At 40.5% G+C, this 19329-nt stretch overlaps 1 protein-coding gene and 1 long non-coding RNA gene across 3 annotated transcripts; both read left to right on the top strand.

The window, feature by feature from the left end:
• The first annotated feature begins 5408 nt into the window (after window positions 1–5408).
• Window positions 5409–10242, top strand: LOC125961809 (UDP-N-acetylglucosamine--peptide N-acetylglucosaminyltransferase 110 kDa subunit-like). 2 transcript variants are annotated; one of them, XR_007472802.1, is made up of 2 exons: window positions 5409–8469; window positions 9205–10242. XR_007472802.1 is itself a non-coding variant. In XM_049700835.1 (1 exon), exon 1 carries the CDS (start codon window positions 5486–5488, stop codon window positions 8210–8212), a length of 2727 nt encoding a protein of 908 aa, XP_049556792.1. In that variant the 5' UTR covers window positions 5409–5485; the 3' UTR covers window positions 8213–8870. The 2 variants fall into 2 exon arrangements, 1 of the variants encoding a protein (XP_049556792.1); XM_049700835.1 differs by lacking the exon at window positions 9205–10242 and having other exon boundaries at window positions 5409–8870.
• A 2040-nt stretch (window positions 10243–12282) lies between these two features.
• On the top strand, window positions 12283–17756 carry LOC125961861 (uncharacterized). Its single transcript, XR_007472937.1, has 2 exons — window positions 12283–14156; window positions 14317–17756. It is a non-coding gene; the product is annotated as an uncharacterized LOC125961861 (long non-coding RNA).
• Window positions 17757–19329: the final 1573 nt, after the last annotated feature.

Raw genomic sequence — 19329 nt, 5'->3', positions numbered from 1 at the left:
TGCAATAGGTAGCCTAATGTACCGCCCAATGTGAGAAAACCAAAAACATAAACACAAAAGCAAGCCAAAAAGTGGACCAGGACTTTCTGTGAAATATCCTGCTTTTTGTTGGATGATGCCATGAAAATCAAGATGCTCCTGAAAGGTCTTAATAGCTGACCAAGAATAGTAAACAATTGAAATTCTCTCAGGCTTCTTCAACCCTATCACTGGACACATTTATACCTCTCCGGAATGGTATTAAAAGAAGAGATTAATAAAGCTTTTATAGATGAGTTGATAAATCTCTAAATATTTAAGTCTTCATTGCCTGCTAGGTTTTCTCTATTTTGGGTTTCCAAAAGATTTCAATAAACCACAGGATAATTAAAAATTAGACATTATCTTTCTTACCTTGACATTTTTTGATGGTAAACACCTTTTTATTGTCTCCATAGAGCTGCCCGTTTTCCACCAGTACAGTAGTTAAGTGAATTTTGCTCTGGATGGTGGGATATATAAGATGTAAACGAATTGTTTGTATATGTTTTAGAATTCTTCACAAGGGCCTGGCCATAGAAATGCATTGAATATTACTTAAATAACTAAAGTAACTTCCTGAGAATTATTATTCTATTCTGGTTAGGATACTCTCTGCTCTGGTTTGTTAAAATTTCCCTTTAGAGTGGTTTTAATTTTGTTTCTGATAGGGTCCTAGGATTTATTGCCACACCCATCCTGCATCTGTTTTTCTTTGAATTACTCTCCTTGCAGTTTCTGATTCATACAGGGCCTTACAGGTTAGTGACAACCTGGCCATCACAACGCTGGGAAGGACAGGCCTACTTTTCAGAGGTGTTGATGTTTTCTGTACCTGAAGATTTTCAAGAGATATCAATCTTCCTCACCACCGCCCTTGGCCCTCTTAATGGACTAAGCAGTTCCTCATGAAATTTCTGTAGGATATCTGTACCAACTTCTCAATATTGTTCCATCCTGACTCTAAATTCCTGGCCTCAAGGTAATGTTAGATTTCTAGCTCCAGCCCCTATTTACATAAGGCCTATACTAAGGAACGGAACCCACAGACATCAGTCCGCTCTTCTTTCTCTGGATTTAATTTCTCTGTTACTTTCTGAAACATGCAGGTGTTCCTTTCTTTCTTTTAATCTCAGCTATGTGCTCTTAACTTTTTCAAAATTGACCCAGAATTTACATGTGTCTCCAGTAAGAGTATATTAAATTGAGCTTAGTCTGCTATTCTACTGGCATATTTGAGATCCAGATAATTTGCTACTTAACTGGATTCAATGACCTGTATATTTCAGGCATCTAAAACTCACCATGTTCCAAATTTCCCTCCTTATAGTTAGTAATTTTCCTGGGAATCTGGATGAGATCAAATGGAATAAAGTTAGTGAGTGGCCCAGGAATGCCTGAAAGTTTGTCTGTCAGAGTGGCCAGGGAAAGTTAAGCAAGGAAGAAAAGCAAATGAAAAACAGAATCCCATTATTATGGCTGAGTTTACTCCCAGGATTCCATGCAGAGCTCTCTGTAGAGCTGGGTTGGGTTATAACTTATGCCAGAGCTCTACGTGGGGCTGACACCATCTCATGCCAAGCTCTCAGTTCTGGGCTAACGTCATCTCTGGTCCACTCTGTGGAGTGGAAACTTTGGAGGAATGGCCAATGTGTTCCGCGGCGTAGGAAGAGGGAACTTGTGAATGTGACTTTCTAAATTGTGGAGGAACTAACCACTGTAAATATGCCTTGAACTATGTTGTTTAATTTGACCAGTCAGATCAATGACTTTCCCCTTGAATGAAAAGCTGCTACGTATATGAGCAGAAAAACAAAACTGGTATAAGGAATAGATAGCTAGTGGGAAGCTTCCGCATAGCACAGGGAGATGCGCTCGGTGCTTTGTGACCACCTAGAGGGGTGGGATAGGGAGGGTGGGAGGGAGGGAGATGCAAGAGGGAGGAGATATGGGGACATATGTATAACTGATTTACTTTGTTATAAAGCAGAAACTAACACACCATTGTAAAGCAATTATACTCCGATAAAGATGTTACAAAAAAAACTGGTATAAGGAGATGGAGAGACTGGGAGTCTTATTTTCCCACCAATTAACTTTGCCTCTGACCATGACCTTCCCTTTGAGTCTCCTAGACCTTGGGGATGATCGCAGCCCCTTGGGTTGGGTGACGGCAACCCCATCTTCACTAGAACCTCTATAGTTAACTTTGATTTTTCCCACTCCGTCTATCCATCCCATGTGTGCAGTCAGACATTTGATCATGGACTTTTCCTGACAAAATATGCTTGAATATAACCATTTCTTTTCACTCCCACTGCTACTGCTATTGTCACTGCCTTAACTAGGGCTTTATCTTTAAGTTCTTTATATAAATATATAAATATCTCTATATAAATATAATATACAAATAAATAAAATATAATATTAATTCTGATGATTTTAAAGTCTTTTCTTGATAAAGACTTTTCCTGATAAAGACACACAATATCTTATATAAATATTTTTGTATTATCTGTTCTTTTCTTAGAATTTTAGCCATATGATTCTATCTCTTGGTTTGTCTAGAACTTTTTGATTGAATGCTGGCTATTTTATTTGGCTTTTTTTGTTTTTCTCAGTGCAAACGTTGTTTTGCTTCAAAATATTTTATTCTACCTGGAAGTAGCAAATCTTCAAAGTACAATTTTTTAAATGCTTTCAAATATCAATACTATAGGTGTCACAAAATCTAGAAAAATGACATTTAAAAATGAACTACTGCCAGATGTGTCTCTATAAAACTTTTCCCCCACTCTTTTAGCTATATATTCTTTAACTGCCTCCTCATACGACAGTTTATGTATTTTCGAAATAAAATTTTAAGAAATAAACTTTGTAGTTTTTAGACATAGATTTCTTGTAACATGGTTGATTAGAATTTGCTTCCAGTTATTAATAGTTTAGAAAAGTTTATTTCAGCTTCACAATTTATTATTGATAATGTCACATTAATTTTCATTGTTAACTTTGAGAAAACCTCTATGGATTACTTCCTCATAAATATTTACTATTATAAATGCATTACTGATTTCAGTACTGCTATAGGTTTGTGCATTACAGGGATTCTGATAAAATACTCATTCACACCATTCTATTACACACATTTTTGATGGAGTATATTCATTCATTCATTTATTTATTTATTTATTTATTTATGTATTTATGTATTTTTGGCTGTGTTGGGTCTTCGTTGCTGTGCGCAGGCAGGCTTTCTCTACTTGCAGGGACTGGGGGCTACTCTTCGTTGCGGTGCACAAGCTTCTCATTGCGGTGGCTTCTCTTGTTGCAGAGCCCAGGTGCTAGGCATGGAGGTTTCAGTGGTTGTGGCTCGCAGGCTCAATAGTCGTGGCTCACGGGCTCTAGAGCGCAGGTTCCGTAGTTGTGGCACACCGGCTTAGTTGCTCTGTGGCATGTGGGATCTTCCCGGACCAGGGCTCGAACCCTTGTCCCCTGCATTGGCAGGTGGCTTCTTAACCACTGCGCCATCAGGGAAGCCCCCGGAGTATATTCTTGACACAAGAAAATTTCCGTTTTGACTAAGCTTGATGAGAACTGAATCTTTGACTTATCTTTCACATGCCTGATGATTGAAATAATTTTCCACAGAATAGCTTCTGGTTTTGTACTTTTCAGTTCTTTTTTTCTTCTTCAAACGCACATGCTTTGAGAGCTGTGAAGTGCAAGACATGGCTATATTGTAAGGTGGTTTTTGTCCTTATGCTTCTGTGTCTTGTGCTAGGTTAAGTCAGTAGAGTAGTCAGTATGAGTACTGGAAGTTATTCCTGTAATGGGATAGTATATAGTCAATTACATATGGCGGTGTCTGAAAATCACATACTAGCCTCACTTAAAACATCTCCTTAGGGCTTCCCTGGTGGCGCAGTGGTTGAGAGTCCACCTGCCGACGCAGGGGACACAGGTTCGTGTCCCGGTCCGGGAAGATCCCAATGCCGCGGAGCGGCTAGGCCCGTGAGCCATGGCCGCTGAGCCTGTGCGTCCAGAGCCTGTGCTCCACAACGGGAGAGGCCACAACAGTGAGAGGCCCGCGTACCACAGAAAAAAGAAAATCTCCTTAGCCAGATTTCAAAAAAGCCTGTGGCCATTCCAGTATGATCCAACATAGCGGAATATGATAGAAGGAAAATTGGCAAAGAAAGAGACGCTGGTCTTACCTGATGGAAGTTAAAATATCTCACTTTTGACAATTTTGCAAAAACCTATAATTCCATGAACTAATTTCTAGGGTTCTTCATAGGACCTAAAAAGGAACCCATAGAGTTGTGGAACAACAATAGAAGCTGCTGTGATGAGAAGCCCGGGCACCGCAACAAAGAGTAGCCCCCGCTCGCCGCAACTAGAGAAAGTCTGCACGTAGCATTGAAGACCCAACGCAGCCAAAATAAAAATAAATAAATAAAGATAAATAAATTTATTTTTTAAAAAATAATACTCAGGTTTGAGGCATGAGAAATATGATGAGAAATTAGCTAATCCTTTCAGAACTTTTAAAATATCAAACTCAGTCTCTAAGCATTATATACAACATCGGTTACTTATTAGTGGTTTGGGAAGGCCAATTTAAAATTTTCTGAACTTACTGTATTGAAATTCACAGCCCTAATGTTTTCCACATTGACTATATGAATGATGAAGTAAAGTCAATCATGTATTTCCTTTCCAACTGGACAGAAAACAAAATTTTGAAAAGTGTTTGGACTACTGACTTTTGATTTCTTCTAAGGCGAGTGTATAGGTAATTTTTATTCCCTGATTAGGAGAATAATAATTAGGTGGAAGAGGGCAGGGTTAAGAATTAAGATTTCAAGAGCGTGAGAGGTAGATGGCCAACCAGAGTTCCTAAGGTTTGGTGCCTGGAACTGTTGCTGCCGCTTAAGCCTGCCAAAGCAGTGGTACGGCTGCTGCCCTCGTATTTGCTACCTCTAGAAACATTCTTGCCAGTAGTGGCGGCAGCGGGACTCAATTACCCCCTTTTCTCTCTCCAGAAGCTCCAGATGGCGTCTTCTGTGGGCAACGTGGCCGACAGCACAGAACCAACGAAACGTATGCTTTCCTTCCAAGGGTTAGCTGAGTTGGCACATCGAGAATATCAGGCAGGAGATTTTGAGGCAGCTGAGAGACACTGCATGCAGCTGTGGAGACAAGAGCCAGACAATACTGGAGTACTTTTATTACTTTCATCTCTACACTTCCAGTGTCGAAGGCTGGACAGATCTGCCCACTTTAGTACTCTGGCAGTTAAACAAAACCCTCTTCTGGCAGAAGCCTATTCGAATTGGGGAATGTGTACAAGGAAAGAGGGCAGTTGCAGGAAGCAGTTGAGCATTACCGGCATGCATTGCGTCTCAAACCAGATTTCATCAATGGTTATATTAACCTGGCAGCCGCTTTGGTAGCAGCAGGTGACATGGAAGGGGCAGTACAAGCTTACATCTCTGCTCTTCAGTACAATCCTGATTTGTACTGTGTTCGCAGTGACCTGGGGAACCTGCTCAAAGCCCTGGGTCGCTTGGAAGGAGCCAAGGCATGTTATTTGAAAGCAATGGAGACGCAACCGAACTTTGCAGTAGCTTGGAGTAATCTTGGCTGTGTTTTCAATGCACAAGGGGAGATTTGGCTTGCAATTCATCACTTTGAAAAGGCTGTCACCCTTGACCCCAATTTTCTGGATGCTTATATCAATTTAGGAAATGTCTTGCAAGAGGCACGGATTTTTGACAGAGCTGTGGCAGCTTACCTTTGTGCCCTAAGCTTGAGCCCAAATCATGCAGTGGTACATGCCAACCTGGCTTGTGTATATTATGAGCAAGGCCTGATGGATCTGGCAGTAGACACCTACAGGCGAGCTATTGAATTGCAACCACATTTCCCTGATGCTTACTGCAACCTAGCCAACGCTCTGGAAGAGAAGGGCAGTGTTGCCGAAGCAGAAGAGTGTTATAATACAGCTCTGCGGCTGTGTCCCACCCATGCAGACTCTCTGAATAACCTAGCCAATATCAAAGGAGACCAGGGAAACTTTGAAGAGGCAGTTCGCTTGTATTGTAAAGCATTAGAAGTCTTCCCAGAGTTTGCTGTTGCCCATTCAAATTTAGCAAGTGTATTGCAGCAGCAGGGAAAACTGCAGGAAGCTCTGATGCATTATAAGGAGGCTGTTCGAATCAGTCCTACCTTTGCTGATGCCTACTGTAACATGGGAGACACTCTAAAGGAGATGCAGGATGTTCAGGGAGCCTTGCAGTGTTATACTCGTGCCATTCAGATTAACCCTGCACTTGCGGATGCCCACAGCAATCTGGCTTCCATTCACAAGTATTCAGGGAATATTCCAGAAGCAATTGCTTCTTATCGCACTGCTCTGAAGCTTGAACCTGATTTTCCTGACGCTTATTGTGATTTGGCTCATTGCCTGCAGATTGTCTGTGATTGGACAGACTATGATGAGCGAATGAAGAAGTTGGTCAGCATTGTGGCTGACCAGCTGGAGAAGAATAGGTTGCCTTCTGTGCAGCCTCATCATAGTATGCTCTATCCTCTTTCTCATGGCTTCAGGAAGGCTATTGCTGAGAGCCACGGGAACCTCTGCTTGGATGAGATCAGTGTCTTTCATAAACCACCATACGAACATCCAAAAGACTTGAAGCTCAGTGATGGTCGACTGCATGTAGGATATGTGAGTTCTGACTTTGGGAATCATCCTACTTCTCATCTTATGCAGTCTATTCCAGGCATGCACAATCCTGATAAATTTGAGGTATTCTGTTATGCCCTGAGCCCAGATGATGGCACAAACTTCCAAGCGAAGGTGATGGCAGAAGCCCATCATTTCATTGATCTTTCTCAGATTCCATGCAATGGGAAAGCAGCTGATCGCATCCATCAAGATGGTATACACAGCCTTGTAAATATGAATGGTTATACCAGGGGTGCTCGAAATGAACTCTTTGCTCTCAGGCCAGCTCCTATTCAGGCAATGTGGCTGGGCTACCCTGGGACCAGTGGCGTGCTTTTCATGGATTATATCATCACTGATCAGGAAACTTCACCTGCTGAAGTTGCTGAGCAGTATTCTGAGAAAGTGGCTTATATGCCCCATACTTTCTTTATTGGTGATCATGCTAATATGTTCCCTCACCTGAAGAAGAAGGCAGTCATCGATTTTAAGTCCAATGGGCACATTTGTGACAATCGGATTGTGCTGAATGGCATCGACCTCAAAGCATTTCTTGATAGTCTCCCAGATGTGCAGATTGTCAAGATGAAATGTCCTGATGGAGGAGACAACGCAGACAGCAGTAATACGGCTCTTAATATGCCTGTCACTCCTATGAATACTATTGCAGAGGCAGTTATTGAAATGATTAACAGAGGACAAATTCAGATAACAATTAATGGATTCAGTCTTAGCAATGGACTGGCAACTACCCAGATCAACATCAAGGCTGCCACTGGAGAGGAGGTTCCCCGTACCATTATTGTAACCACACGTTCTCAGTACGGGTTACCGGAAGATGCCATTGTGTACTGTAACTTCAATCAGTTATATAAAATTGACCCATCTACTTTGCAGATGTGGGCAAATATTCTGAAGCGTGTTCCCAATAGTGTACTGTGGCTGTTGCGTTTTCCAGCAGTAGGAGAACCTAATATTCAACAGTATGCACAAAATATGGGCCTTCCCCAGAAGCGTATCATTTTTTCACCTGTTGCTCCTAAGGAGGAACATGTTCGGAGAGGCCAGCTGGCTGATGTCTGCTTGGACACTCCACTCTGTAATGGACACACCACAGGGATGGATGTCCTTTGGTCAGGGACACCCGTGGTGACTATGCCAGGAGAGACTCTTGCTTCCCGAGTTGCAGCTTCCCAGCTCACTTGTTTAGGCTGTCTTGAGCTTATTGCTCAAAATAGACAAGAATATGAAGACATAGCTGTGAAACTGGGAACTGATCTAGAATACCTGAAGAAAATTCGTGGCAAAGTCTGGAAGCAGAGAACATCTAGCCCTCTGTTCAACACCAAACAATACACAATGGACCTAGAGCGGCTCTATCTACAGATGTGGGAGCATTACGCAGCTGGCAACAAACCTGATCACATGATTAAGCCTGTTGAAGTCACTGAGTCGGCCTAAATAATGACTGTGTGCACAGGAGAATTACCCTGTACCTGAGCCTCAACCTTCTGGGGGAAAGGGAACTACTTTTTCCTTATCTGTACAATACCATGCTGCAGATGGGTGACAGACAATGATAAGAAATAGCACAGCCAGACTTGCTTCCTGCATGATCATGATCACGATAGGGAGAGACACAAGAGATGGGAAACTGCTGTTCCACAAGGAGTCTCCATAGAATTTTGCAGCAGCCAGGTGTCTGGAAGGTCTGGAAGGTAAGTCTGGAAGGTCTGATCTCCCTTGGTCTTCCATGGGATGGATGGTTAGTGTGGAAGGGAGATAGAGATTGCCCAGCCATTTTGTGATTATCATGGATTGACTGAGTCTTCTGAATTAATATTTTTCTTTATATTTTGGGTATTGGAGCTTTTAAAAATGTTTGGTTTCAGGTATTTGTATTCATGTGAAGTGTGTATGATTCTCTTGAGATAAACTTTTAAGCTAAAATATTCCTTGTTTTAGTTTCTGAACTCTACAGATAAATGGGGACTTTGCTGGTGTAGTCTTTTTATAGGTTTTATAAACCACTTGAGCCTATATCAGTCATTTTAGTGTCTGACATAATGTTTGGAACTATCAGTGCTTTGTTGGTTTATAGATGATGGCTTAAATTCTTTTCCTGGTCCGTTTCCTTCTTCCCTTCCCCCCACTTTAAAGATTCTCCTGTAACTTGGCTAACAAAAAACCAAGTCTGATTCAAAACCTCCCAGAGTGTTTCTCTTAACCGCATCATCTGGTGCCAAATGAAGATTCTTAGGAGTGATTATTAATTCTGAAGGGCACAGTTGTGGTACTGTCACTGATGATAATAATGGATTTTTGGCCTAGAGTTTTGACCTATTTCATCAGTGTTTTACCGTTGACTGCCCCTCTATGCTGCTTCCAAAAGTCATAGTGTGTGTTAAGATTTTTACTTTCATTTCTAATGTTTGTTTGTTTGTTTGTTTTAGTGAGTCCTGTTCTACCTTTTTCTTTCAGCAGAAATGAAATCCCAGGTAAGTATAAGTATTCAAATATTTGATCAGTAAGTCACAGTTATCTCCAGTACATTAAATAACTTTCATCAAAAAACATGTTATAGGTAAAAAGCTCTGAAGGACCAGCTATGTATATGATAATTATGTTTCAGACCTTCTAGGGTATTATATATAATAACTTGTCTTCTGGACGTGGTCTTGAAGTCTTTATGGATTCAGTCTCAGTAGTAGCGAACTGCACTGCTACTTGGTTTGGAGTACAAATTAGACTTTAGCCCTCCTGGAGGTTGAGTTTTTGGTATTGAAAACCATAGGAATGAAATTATTGTATTTCAGCAAAGGATCGAGGGCTTGAGGCTTAAACAAGGCAACATACATGTGGGAAGCAGTCAGCCTTGAGGGCAGGTAAGGACATGCCAGGCATGCGGCCGCTGCTCGAAGGGACTGTCCCTACTTGTTCCCCTCCTTGTTCCATTCCATGGGAGATAAATCACCAGGGCCCAGAGATCAGAAAGAATGTAAAATGAGACAAGCAAAGCTGTCTCCCCCCTGCACATGCAGGTTATTTTTGATGCTTCTGGGTTTATGGGTTTCCTCCCAGGGAAGTTAACCTCAAGCCGAGACAGTCTGTAGATAATGTAAACCACCATCTGGCAACCTTCCTTTTTCTAGTCTAGATAATCTGCAACTGTAGCGCAATAAAATTTGCCTTGCAACCATCAATTGTCTTGGTCCTTCTGACCCCATCCGTCAGTGCTACTTCAGTTCCTTACCCCTTCCCTTCTGACCCTGGGCGGTGAGATCCTCTTTCTCCGGCTGGTCCGCGGCAAGTGGCACTCGAACAGGGACCTGAAGCGCGAAGGCAATTAAAAGAAGAAGAAAGTGCAGGTAAGAGAACCCTTATGCAAAATATGTGTGGCCACCAGTAACAGTGAAACTAATAGGGGCATAAGGCAATAGTCAGAAGTAAAATAAGATGGGGCAAAAGGGCTCAAAGGAGTGTGAATTATTTGCTCAGGTTTTACTTTTGATGCTTAGAGCTCGGGGTAATAAAGTTTCTGAACTTTATTGTTGACTGAATTTTTACAGCATATCCATGGTGTATCTCCCTGGTTTCCTGATGGCGGCTCTGTTGACATAGAAATCTGGCAGAAAGTTGGAGAAGATTTAAAAAATTATTACGAGTCTCGAGGGCCTACTCATACTCCTGTTGTTACATATAGTTTGTGGAATCTGATAAAAATATGTTTAGATTCTTCTCATGATAGTGTTGATTTGAATGTAAAGTCAGAAAAACATAAGCCTCTGACAGAAGGAGAGACTGTATTATCAGCTACTGTGTCGCCACTTCCTAAACCGAAAGAGCTAATTAATTTAAATATTTTAGATGAAGAGGAACATTTTGACTTAACAGATGAGGCTTGTAAACATAAAAGAGAGAAATATCCTGAGGATGATTTTCTAATGGCTGTGATAGAGAAGTCAGTGAAAAAGCTGCAGGTTAATAAGGACTGTCTTCCTCAAAAATCCACATCTGTAAAAATGCTCAGTCCCTTGCAGCGCGCTGTACAAGGAGCAATAAAACGAGGAGAAGATCCTATTTTCTGTTGTCCCGTCATAGAAGGACCTGATCCTAATAATCCTCAACAAGCTACTAGGGAGCATCAGGCTCTCCCTTTGAAAGTTTTGAAAGATTGAAAATCTGCCTGTGCTCAATATGGGCCCACTGCTCCTTTTACTACTGCTATGGTTGACAGGAGAAGCTCTTCCCCCCGCTGATTGGAAGTCTATTGCACGAGCTTGTTTAAATGGTGGAGATTATTTAATATGGAAGTTTGATTTTTATGAACGGGCTGCTGAACAAGCAGAAAAGAATGCTGCCCATAATATTCCAGTTGATTATCATATGCTGATTGGGGAAGGACAATATCTTTCTTTACAAGATCAATTAACTTATCCCTTTGTTGCTTATCCTCAAATAAATCATTTGGCATTACAAGCCTGGAGGAAATGACCTTCTACACACAAAACTGAAGATCTTTCAAAACTTAGACAGGGACCTGATGAACCATATGCTGATTTTGTAGATAGGTTGTCACAGGCGGTGGGGAGACTCATTGTGGACGGACTCACTGGTACGATTGTAGTTAAGCAACTTGCTTTTGAAAATGCTAATAATGAGTGTCAGGCTGCGATTCGACCTTGGAGAAAACGGGGAACATTGGAGGATTATATTCACCTTTGTGCAGACATTGGGCCTACTTATATACAGGGTGCTGCTGTGGCTGCAGCATTAACTAAAGTGGGGTTTAAAAACAATCAAAAGAAAACAAAGACTTGTTTTAAATGCGGAAAGGCAGGTCCTTTTGCTAGAGAATGTAGATCTTTTAATTCTAACCCTAGTCCTTCCTTCCCTACTCAAAAACCTCCAGATGGTCAGAAAATCCCTGGTTTATGCCCTAAATGCAATAGGGGAAAACATTGGGCACAAGATTGTTGCTCAGTGGCCCACAAGGATGGGCCACCACTGTCGGGAAACTCTTCCCAGGGCCTTCCCCGGCCCCAACAAATAATAAGCGCAATGTCTGTGTATCCTCCTCAAATTATCAATCAGACATTAACCAAAAACAAAAACATACAATATCCTCGCTCTCCAGAGCAACACCAGGAAGCGCAGGACTGGAGCTCAGTACCTCCGCCCGATATGTATTAACTCCTGAAATGGGTCCTCAGGCCCTCTCTACGGGCATCTGTGGACCTTTACCCAAGGGTTTGATGGGACTATTATTGGGAAGAAGTAGTGTCACCATGAAAGGTTTAACTGTTATGCCAGGAGTCATAGATTCTGACTACGAAGGAGAAATAAAAGTCATGGCACAAACTATTAAAAATATAATAACTATTTCTCCTGGTGATAAAATTGCACAATTGCTACTTTTGCCCTTTGTACCTCATGGACAAATTTTACAACATCAAAAGAGAGAAACAAAGGCTTTTGGATCGTCTGATGCTGCCTACTGGATTCAGAAGATAGGGAAAGAACATCCAGAAATGAAATGAACCATTAATGGAAAGGTTTTTTCAGGTTTGTTAGACACTGGAGCTGATGTCTCTGTTATGACGCAGGTACACTGGCCTAAACGTTGGCCCATTAGTCCTACTATTACAGAACTTCACGGAATAGGACAAAGTTCTTCTCCTATGCAAAGTAGTCAGTTTTTTTTATGGCAAGATAGTGAGGGCCATTCAGGATATTTCCAGCCTTATGTTTTGCCTGGGCTGCCTTTAAACCTCTGGGGCCGAGATATATTAAAAGAAATGGGAGTATTACTTTATAGTCCAAACTCTCAAGTCTCTAATATGATGTTGGATCAAGGATTTCTTCCCACAAAAGCGCTGGGAACAAATCAACAAGGAACTGTCTATCCTATTGATGTGAAAATAAAAAATGATAGACAAGGTTTGGGTTTTTCTTAGGGGCCTTGGATTCTCCACTCACTGCTGATCCAATTACTTGGCTGACTGATGACCCTGTATGGGTGGACCGATGGCCCCTCACAAAGGAGAAATGAGAAGCTGCAGAACAATTAGTACTGGAACAATTAGGGCATTTAGAAATTTCCAGTAGTCCTTGGAATACTCCTATTTTTATTATCAAGAAAAAATCTGGAAAATATAGGTTATTACAGGATCTAAGAGCTGTTAATAAAACTATGCTAATAATGGGAGCTCTTCAACCAGGCCTACCCTCTCCAACAGCCATACCACACAATTATCATCTTTTAGTTATAGATTTAAAAGATTGTTTTTTCACTATTCCTTTGTTTCCTGAAGATAGAAAACATTTTGCTTTTAGCTTGCCTGCCTTAATTTTTAAGGAACCCATGAGGAGATTTCAATGGAAAGTATTGCCTCAGGGCATGGCAAATAGTCCTACATTATGCCAAAAATATGTGGCTCAGGCCTTGACTCCTGTGAGAAAAAGGTTTCCATCGTTATATCGCATACATTATATGGATGATATACTTTTAGCCACGGATAATATTTCTTTATTAGAGACTGCTTTTCAATTTTTACAACAGTCCTTACAATCATTTGGCTTGGTCATTGCCTCAAGAAAACTTCAAAGACAATCTCCATTTTTATATTTGGGAAAATATATTGATAACACTACTATTAGGCCTCAAAAACTGCAAATTCGAGTTGATAATTTAAAAACATTAAATGCTTTTCAAAAATTACTTGGAGATATTAATTGGCTAAGGCCTGCCTTAAAACTTACTACTGCTCAATTACAGCCTTTGTTTGATATTCTTAAAGGTGACTCAGATCCTTCTTCTTCACGCTCTATGACTCCAGAAGGATTTCAAGCTTTACAAATAGTCAATAGATCTGTCAGTTCTACACAATTAACTAGAATTCATACTCACCTTCCTATTTTCTTAATAATTTGTCCAACTCCTCATGTGCCTACTGCCGTCTTATGGCAAACTGTTGGAATTATTGAATAGATTCATATGAAATCTACACCCTCTAAAGTTATTAACCCTTATTATGAACTTATTAGTAATTTAATAATGCAAGGTAGAACTAGATGCTTACAACCTATAAGTATAGAACCTTCTCAAATTATTATCCCTGATTCAGTTAGTCAACAAAATTGGCTTTTTCAACATAGTAATGAATGGGGTCTTGCTCTTGCAGGATTTTCAGGTACCTTGGAATGCCATTACCCTGCTGATAAATTGATCCAATTCAGCAAACTTAACTCATATCTTTCCTTCTATAATTAGGCAACAGCCTGTCCCTCATGTACCTTTGGTTTTTACGGACGGTTCTTCTTCAGGAGTGGCTACTGTAATCATTGACGATGGAACAAACCTCGTTAAAGAAACTTCCTTGACTTCAGCTCAACGTGTTGAACTGTATGCTGTCATTATGTCTTTTAAACATTTGCCTTCTATATCTTTTAATTTGTTTTCTGATAGTAAATATCTTATTAGCTTGTGATTTCTTCTGGAGACTGCGAGCATAGGACATACTAATGACCCTGAATTATCATCCTCTTTTCGTTTGCTTCAACAGCTTATTCGTTCCCATGATGGTCCTGTTGCAGGTCTGTATATCCGTGCTCATTCTAACTTGCCTGGTCCATTGACTAAACTTAATGCGACTGCAGATGTTTTAACTCGATCTAAACGTGATCTTTATCCTGTACATTTTCCTCCCAAGAATAGAGTTGAAGTTACTCCTCCTCCTCAATCTCTTTTCCCTAAAGCAGGACATGTCCCAATTTACCGTACTCCTCCTTTCCGTTCGTCATGCTGTCAAGAATGGCTAATATACTGCATTCATTATCTCCATACTCTTGATACTCATGGTCCATGTCCTGGACACCCTCATATTATGGTAAGTTATGATCAAACTGCTTCACAAGCAGCACAGCAGTTGCACGCTTTACACCGTCAGTCAGCGGCTACATTACACACACAATTTTCCCTTACTCGTGAAGCCGCCCCACAAATTGTTAAGCAGTGCCCACAATGCTTACCTCACCTTCCTGTTCCACATTATGTTGTTAATCCTCGTGGATTATTACCTAGACATTTATGGCAAATGGATGTTACTCATATCCCGTCTTTTGGGAAATTACAGTTTGTTCATGTCACTATCGATACTTATTCTGGTTTCCTCTGTGCTACAGCACAGACCGGAGAAGCTACTAAACATGTTATCACTCATTTATTACACTGTTTTGCTTTCATGAACCTTCCCAAAATTATTAAAACCGATAATGGGCCCGCTGCTTTTGCAACATTTTGTAATTCATTACAAAATTACCCATATTACAGGCATTCCATATAACCCTCAAGGACAAGGTATTATAGAACGTGCAAATAGATCTTTAAAGCTAACTATTGAAAAAATAAAAAGGGGGGAATTGTATAGAACAACGCCACATAACCTTATAAATGATGCTCTGTTTATTTTAAATGTTCTCACTGTTGACAAATTTGGCTGCTCTGCAGGGGGAAGGTTGGTGGCTGAGCCAAGATTGGCCTCTCAATCTCCGGAGGTCCTCTGGAAAGATCCGTTAACCAGCACTTGGCGTGGTCCTGATCCTGTGTTGATTTGGGGACGTGGTCACGTGTGTATGTTTCCCAGATCAGCGCCTGGACCTCGCTGGCTTCCTGAGCGCTTAGTCAAGCAAATAGATGGCTCGCCACAGCTCACCTAGTTCAGAAGATGAAGAAGCTCTGCACCTCTCCTGAAAATTTGACAGTGTTGATTGAGAAAAAGAAGAAGAAGAGGAGACCACTTGCCAGGACGACCCAAAGGAGTGATGTTCCAACTTGGGGACAAATTAAACAACTGGTTTCATGAGCTCAAGAGTCAGTGAAACAACAGAATAATCCTGTTACACCTGTAACTTTATTTTTGGCTATGTTGGCAACCATTTCATGTGTTCCCTCTGTTAATGCAGCAACTTACTGGGCCTATGTACCTGATCCTCCACTATTACAACCCATATCTTGGTCTGAAGCAGAGTTTCCTGTATTTTACAATGATAACTGTTTATGGGCCTCTTATTGGGAATATAAAACAAATCAATATGTCTGTAAATTATACTAACTGGTTTAGTACCCATCCTGTCTGTCTTAGCCCATTGAATCTGGAAACTGGATGTGTAAAGGCTATTAGTTATGAGCATACAGATGTTTATGAGGGAACGGATCAATCAATTAGTTTGTCAGGCTCTCCAGGCATCCTTCGTTTTACAGGAACCAACATTACTCTTACATGCCACGCTACCAGCCGACGAGAGGATCTTAAGGATACCATCATTTGGTATAAAATGGGCAAGCTATTAATATTAGAGGTCAAATCTCATACGCCTCACCACTTAGGGATTCCGCTATTACTATAGCCAAGGTTACAGGTGAAGATTCAGGAAATTATTTCTGTATGAAGCGTTTACTTGGAGGACAAGGGATACTTATAGCTGAACATAAGGTTACTATGCTTAACAGAAAATCAAAAAATCAATTGCCTCCCTTTATGACCGTTAACTTTCCTGGATCCAATTTTGAACATTGCAATGCATCTTGGAATAATAACCAAATATGGTGTACTATAGATTATACCAAGGTGTCAATTCTTATCTCTTCTTTTCCCATCATAGATAGGTTTATCACATTTCAAAAGAACTGGGATATATGGAAACTAGCTCTAACTTATTCCAATACACCTGTTATAACTTGTGTTGCTCCTCCATATACACGTTTGTGTGGTTCTATTAACATTGGTAATTCTTCCAAAGGAGGATATAATATTAGCTGTGTTAATTGTATTTTTAGCAGTTGTATGTTCCCTTCTGCAGGAACGCAATCTGTGCTTATACTAAAGCAACCCATGTATGTTATGGTGCCTGTACATCTGAGAGAACCTTGGTATGAAGATACTGGAGTACAGGCATGGGTGGAACTCTCTAAAGCCTTGCAGAGAAGGAGACGTTTTCTTGGGTGGCTAATAGTAAGCTTACTTGCCTCAGCTGCTGTGTCTGCTACTGTGGCTACTGCCGGTCTTGCTCTTTCACAGAGTATTCATCATGCTCACTTTGCTAATCAGTTATCTCAACATAGCAGTCTTGCTTTATCTTTACAAAGTCACATATATTTACGGATTAATAACAAGTTAGATGAATTTAAAAACGCAATTTTGGGGATTGGAGATCAGATGGCAGCATTAAAATTGAGGATGCGTCTAGCTTGTCATGCAAAGTATACATGGATGTGTGTTACTCCTTAAAAGTACAGTGACTGTATTTGGGAATGGGAAAAAGTAAAAATGCATCTGCTGAGTGTTTGGTCAGATAATAATATTAGTCTTGATCTTAAGAAATTAAATGCTGAAATTCAGGATATACAAAATACACATCTTGATGATGTTTCGCCAGAAGATGTAATTCAAACTTTACTGGATCATTTAAAGTGGTTAAACCCTCAGTCTTGGATTACTGGAAGGTTGTCAGGATTTATTACCCTGGCCATAATTTGCCTATTATTGATAATAATCTTCTCATGTCTGTTTCGTATCCTCATGCAACAGTACACTACTCTCGGCACTAAACTTCATGGAATTATTTTGCAGCAAAAGTTAAAAAATAAAAATGGGGGACCTGTGGGAAGCAGTCAGCCTTGAGAGCAGGTAAGGACATGCTAGGCATGCCGCCGCTGCTCGAAGGGACTGTCCCTACTTGTTCCCCTCCTTGTTCCATTCCATGGGAGATAAATCACCAGGGCCCAGAGATCAGAAAGAATGTAAAATGAGACAAGCAAAGCTGTCTCCCCCCTGCACATGCAGGTTATTTTTGATGCTTCTGGGTTTATGGGTTTCCTCCCAGGGAAGTTAACCTTGAGCCGAGACAGTCTGTAGATAATGTAAACCACCATCTGGCAACCTTCCTTTTTCTAGTCTAGATAATCTGCAACTGTAGCGCAATAAAATTTGCCTTGCAACCATCAGTTGTCTTCGTCCTTCTGACCCCATTCGTCGGTGCCACTTCAGTTCCTTACCCCTTCCCTTCTGACCCTGGGCGGTGAGATCCTCTTTCTCCGGCTGGTCCGCGGCACACATGAATATATGTTTTTGTCTTGCTGTACTGCACCTGTGCTGTCTAGTAACAGATATTTTGTCTGCTAGTAGTGTTCTAGATTATGTCTTTCCAAAGCGCTGAGGCAGTGCACCTATTCTGTAGTTGCAGCTGATGCCTGAATGTAGCCTAGCTGACAAATTATTGATTAATAAGAACTTGAATTTCTCAAAGATTTGTACTGTTAACCAAAATCTGAGCAAGGAGTCTCAAAAGTAATTCTTAGCCAGAATTACATGTTAATGAACCATTTAACTGTGAATCAAGGAACATCAGTGTAAGGATTTCTTTTAATTTATTTTTTACCTGCTTGAAATATCAGTTAAAGTTTGCCAGCTTGGTTGCAGATGAACGGACGTTTGAAGTTCACCAAACTACTTAATGTGGGATAGGATAATAGACTTCCAGCGCCCTCAAGACTGCGACCTTGCAGCCATTTTACATAGCACATCCTCCTCCTATAGGGATGAACCTTTCCCTGGCCCGAAAAGTAGCAACTCTGTTGAAGCTTTGCTTATTGTAACAGGCTTTTGTTTCCAGGTTACATGTCTGTGGAAGACTTAATTCTGAATAGAGATATAGATATTACTGGAAACTAATTGTTTTTTCTATTATACTCTGATTTATCAAAAAAGTAAAACATTTAAATTGTGCTACAGAAATTCAGAAGTTGTCTTGCAATCTTTAAACAATAAATGAATGAGTTGCCCTTAAAAAAAAAAAAGGATTAAGCAGTTAAGCTGTTGGTCCCACATCAGACAAATTTTCCTATACCTTCTGTCAATATTGTTAACAGAGACTGTTATTTTATTAATCCTTATGATCCCATGATTCTTTCTTTCATGTTTCAGGGCACAGCAGGTGAGAGAGTGGATTTGTTAAGCTGGGTGGGTTTATCCTTCTTTTATGCGTTCATTCAATTTTATGTTCATTTGCTTATTGTACACACATGGCAATAGAAGCTGCTAAAGCAATCATTGCTATTCTGCAAAACAGCAAGGCACAGAAGCAGATGTCTTATTTCTGAGATTTCTCCCCCCAGGATTATTATGATTAAAGATCCTTTCCCCCACTCCCTGGAGAGGACAAGGGGCTGGCTGCTCGCTGGAGGTTTTTTAATGACTTGGGGAAAGGCTCAAATATCCCCCCATTATGGTAATCCACCCCAGGGGCAAACCACACAAGAATATTATGAATTTATTTTATTTTTCTATCCTTGCAAAGGTAATACTCAGCTCATTAGAATATGAAAACTATACTGTCAAATTTCAGAATTACATGGATGAAGAAAATCACCAAAGTGGCATCATATCACGTGTGTTATAGTTGTATTTACTATATTGACTATATTAACTATGCTGTGTTAAGAATATATTGTATAACTATATATTGAAAAGGCAAAATGCTGTAACTTATTTCAGAGAAAATAATTATGTTGGCAAACC

This window comes from Orcinus orca, chromosome 17, assembly GCF_937001465.1.
Source record: "Orcinus orca chromosome 17, mOrcOrc1.1, whole genome shotgun sequence".
Taxonomy (NCBI): domain Eukaryota; kingdom Metazoa; phylum Chordata; class Mammalia; order Artiodactyla; family Delphinidae; genus Orcinus; species Orcinus orca.
The sequence above is the reverse complement of the archived record's forward strand: the minus strand, read 5'-3'. Positions and strand labels throughout refer to the sequence as shown.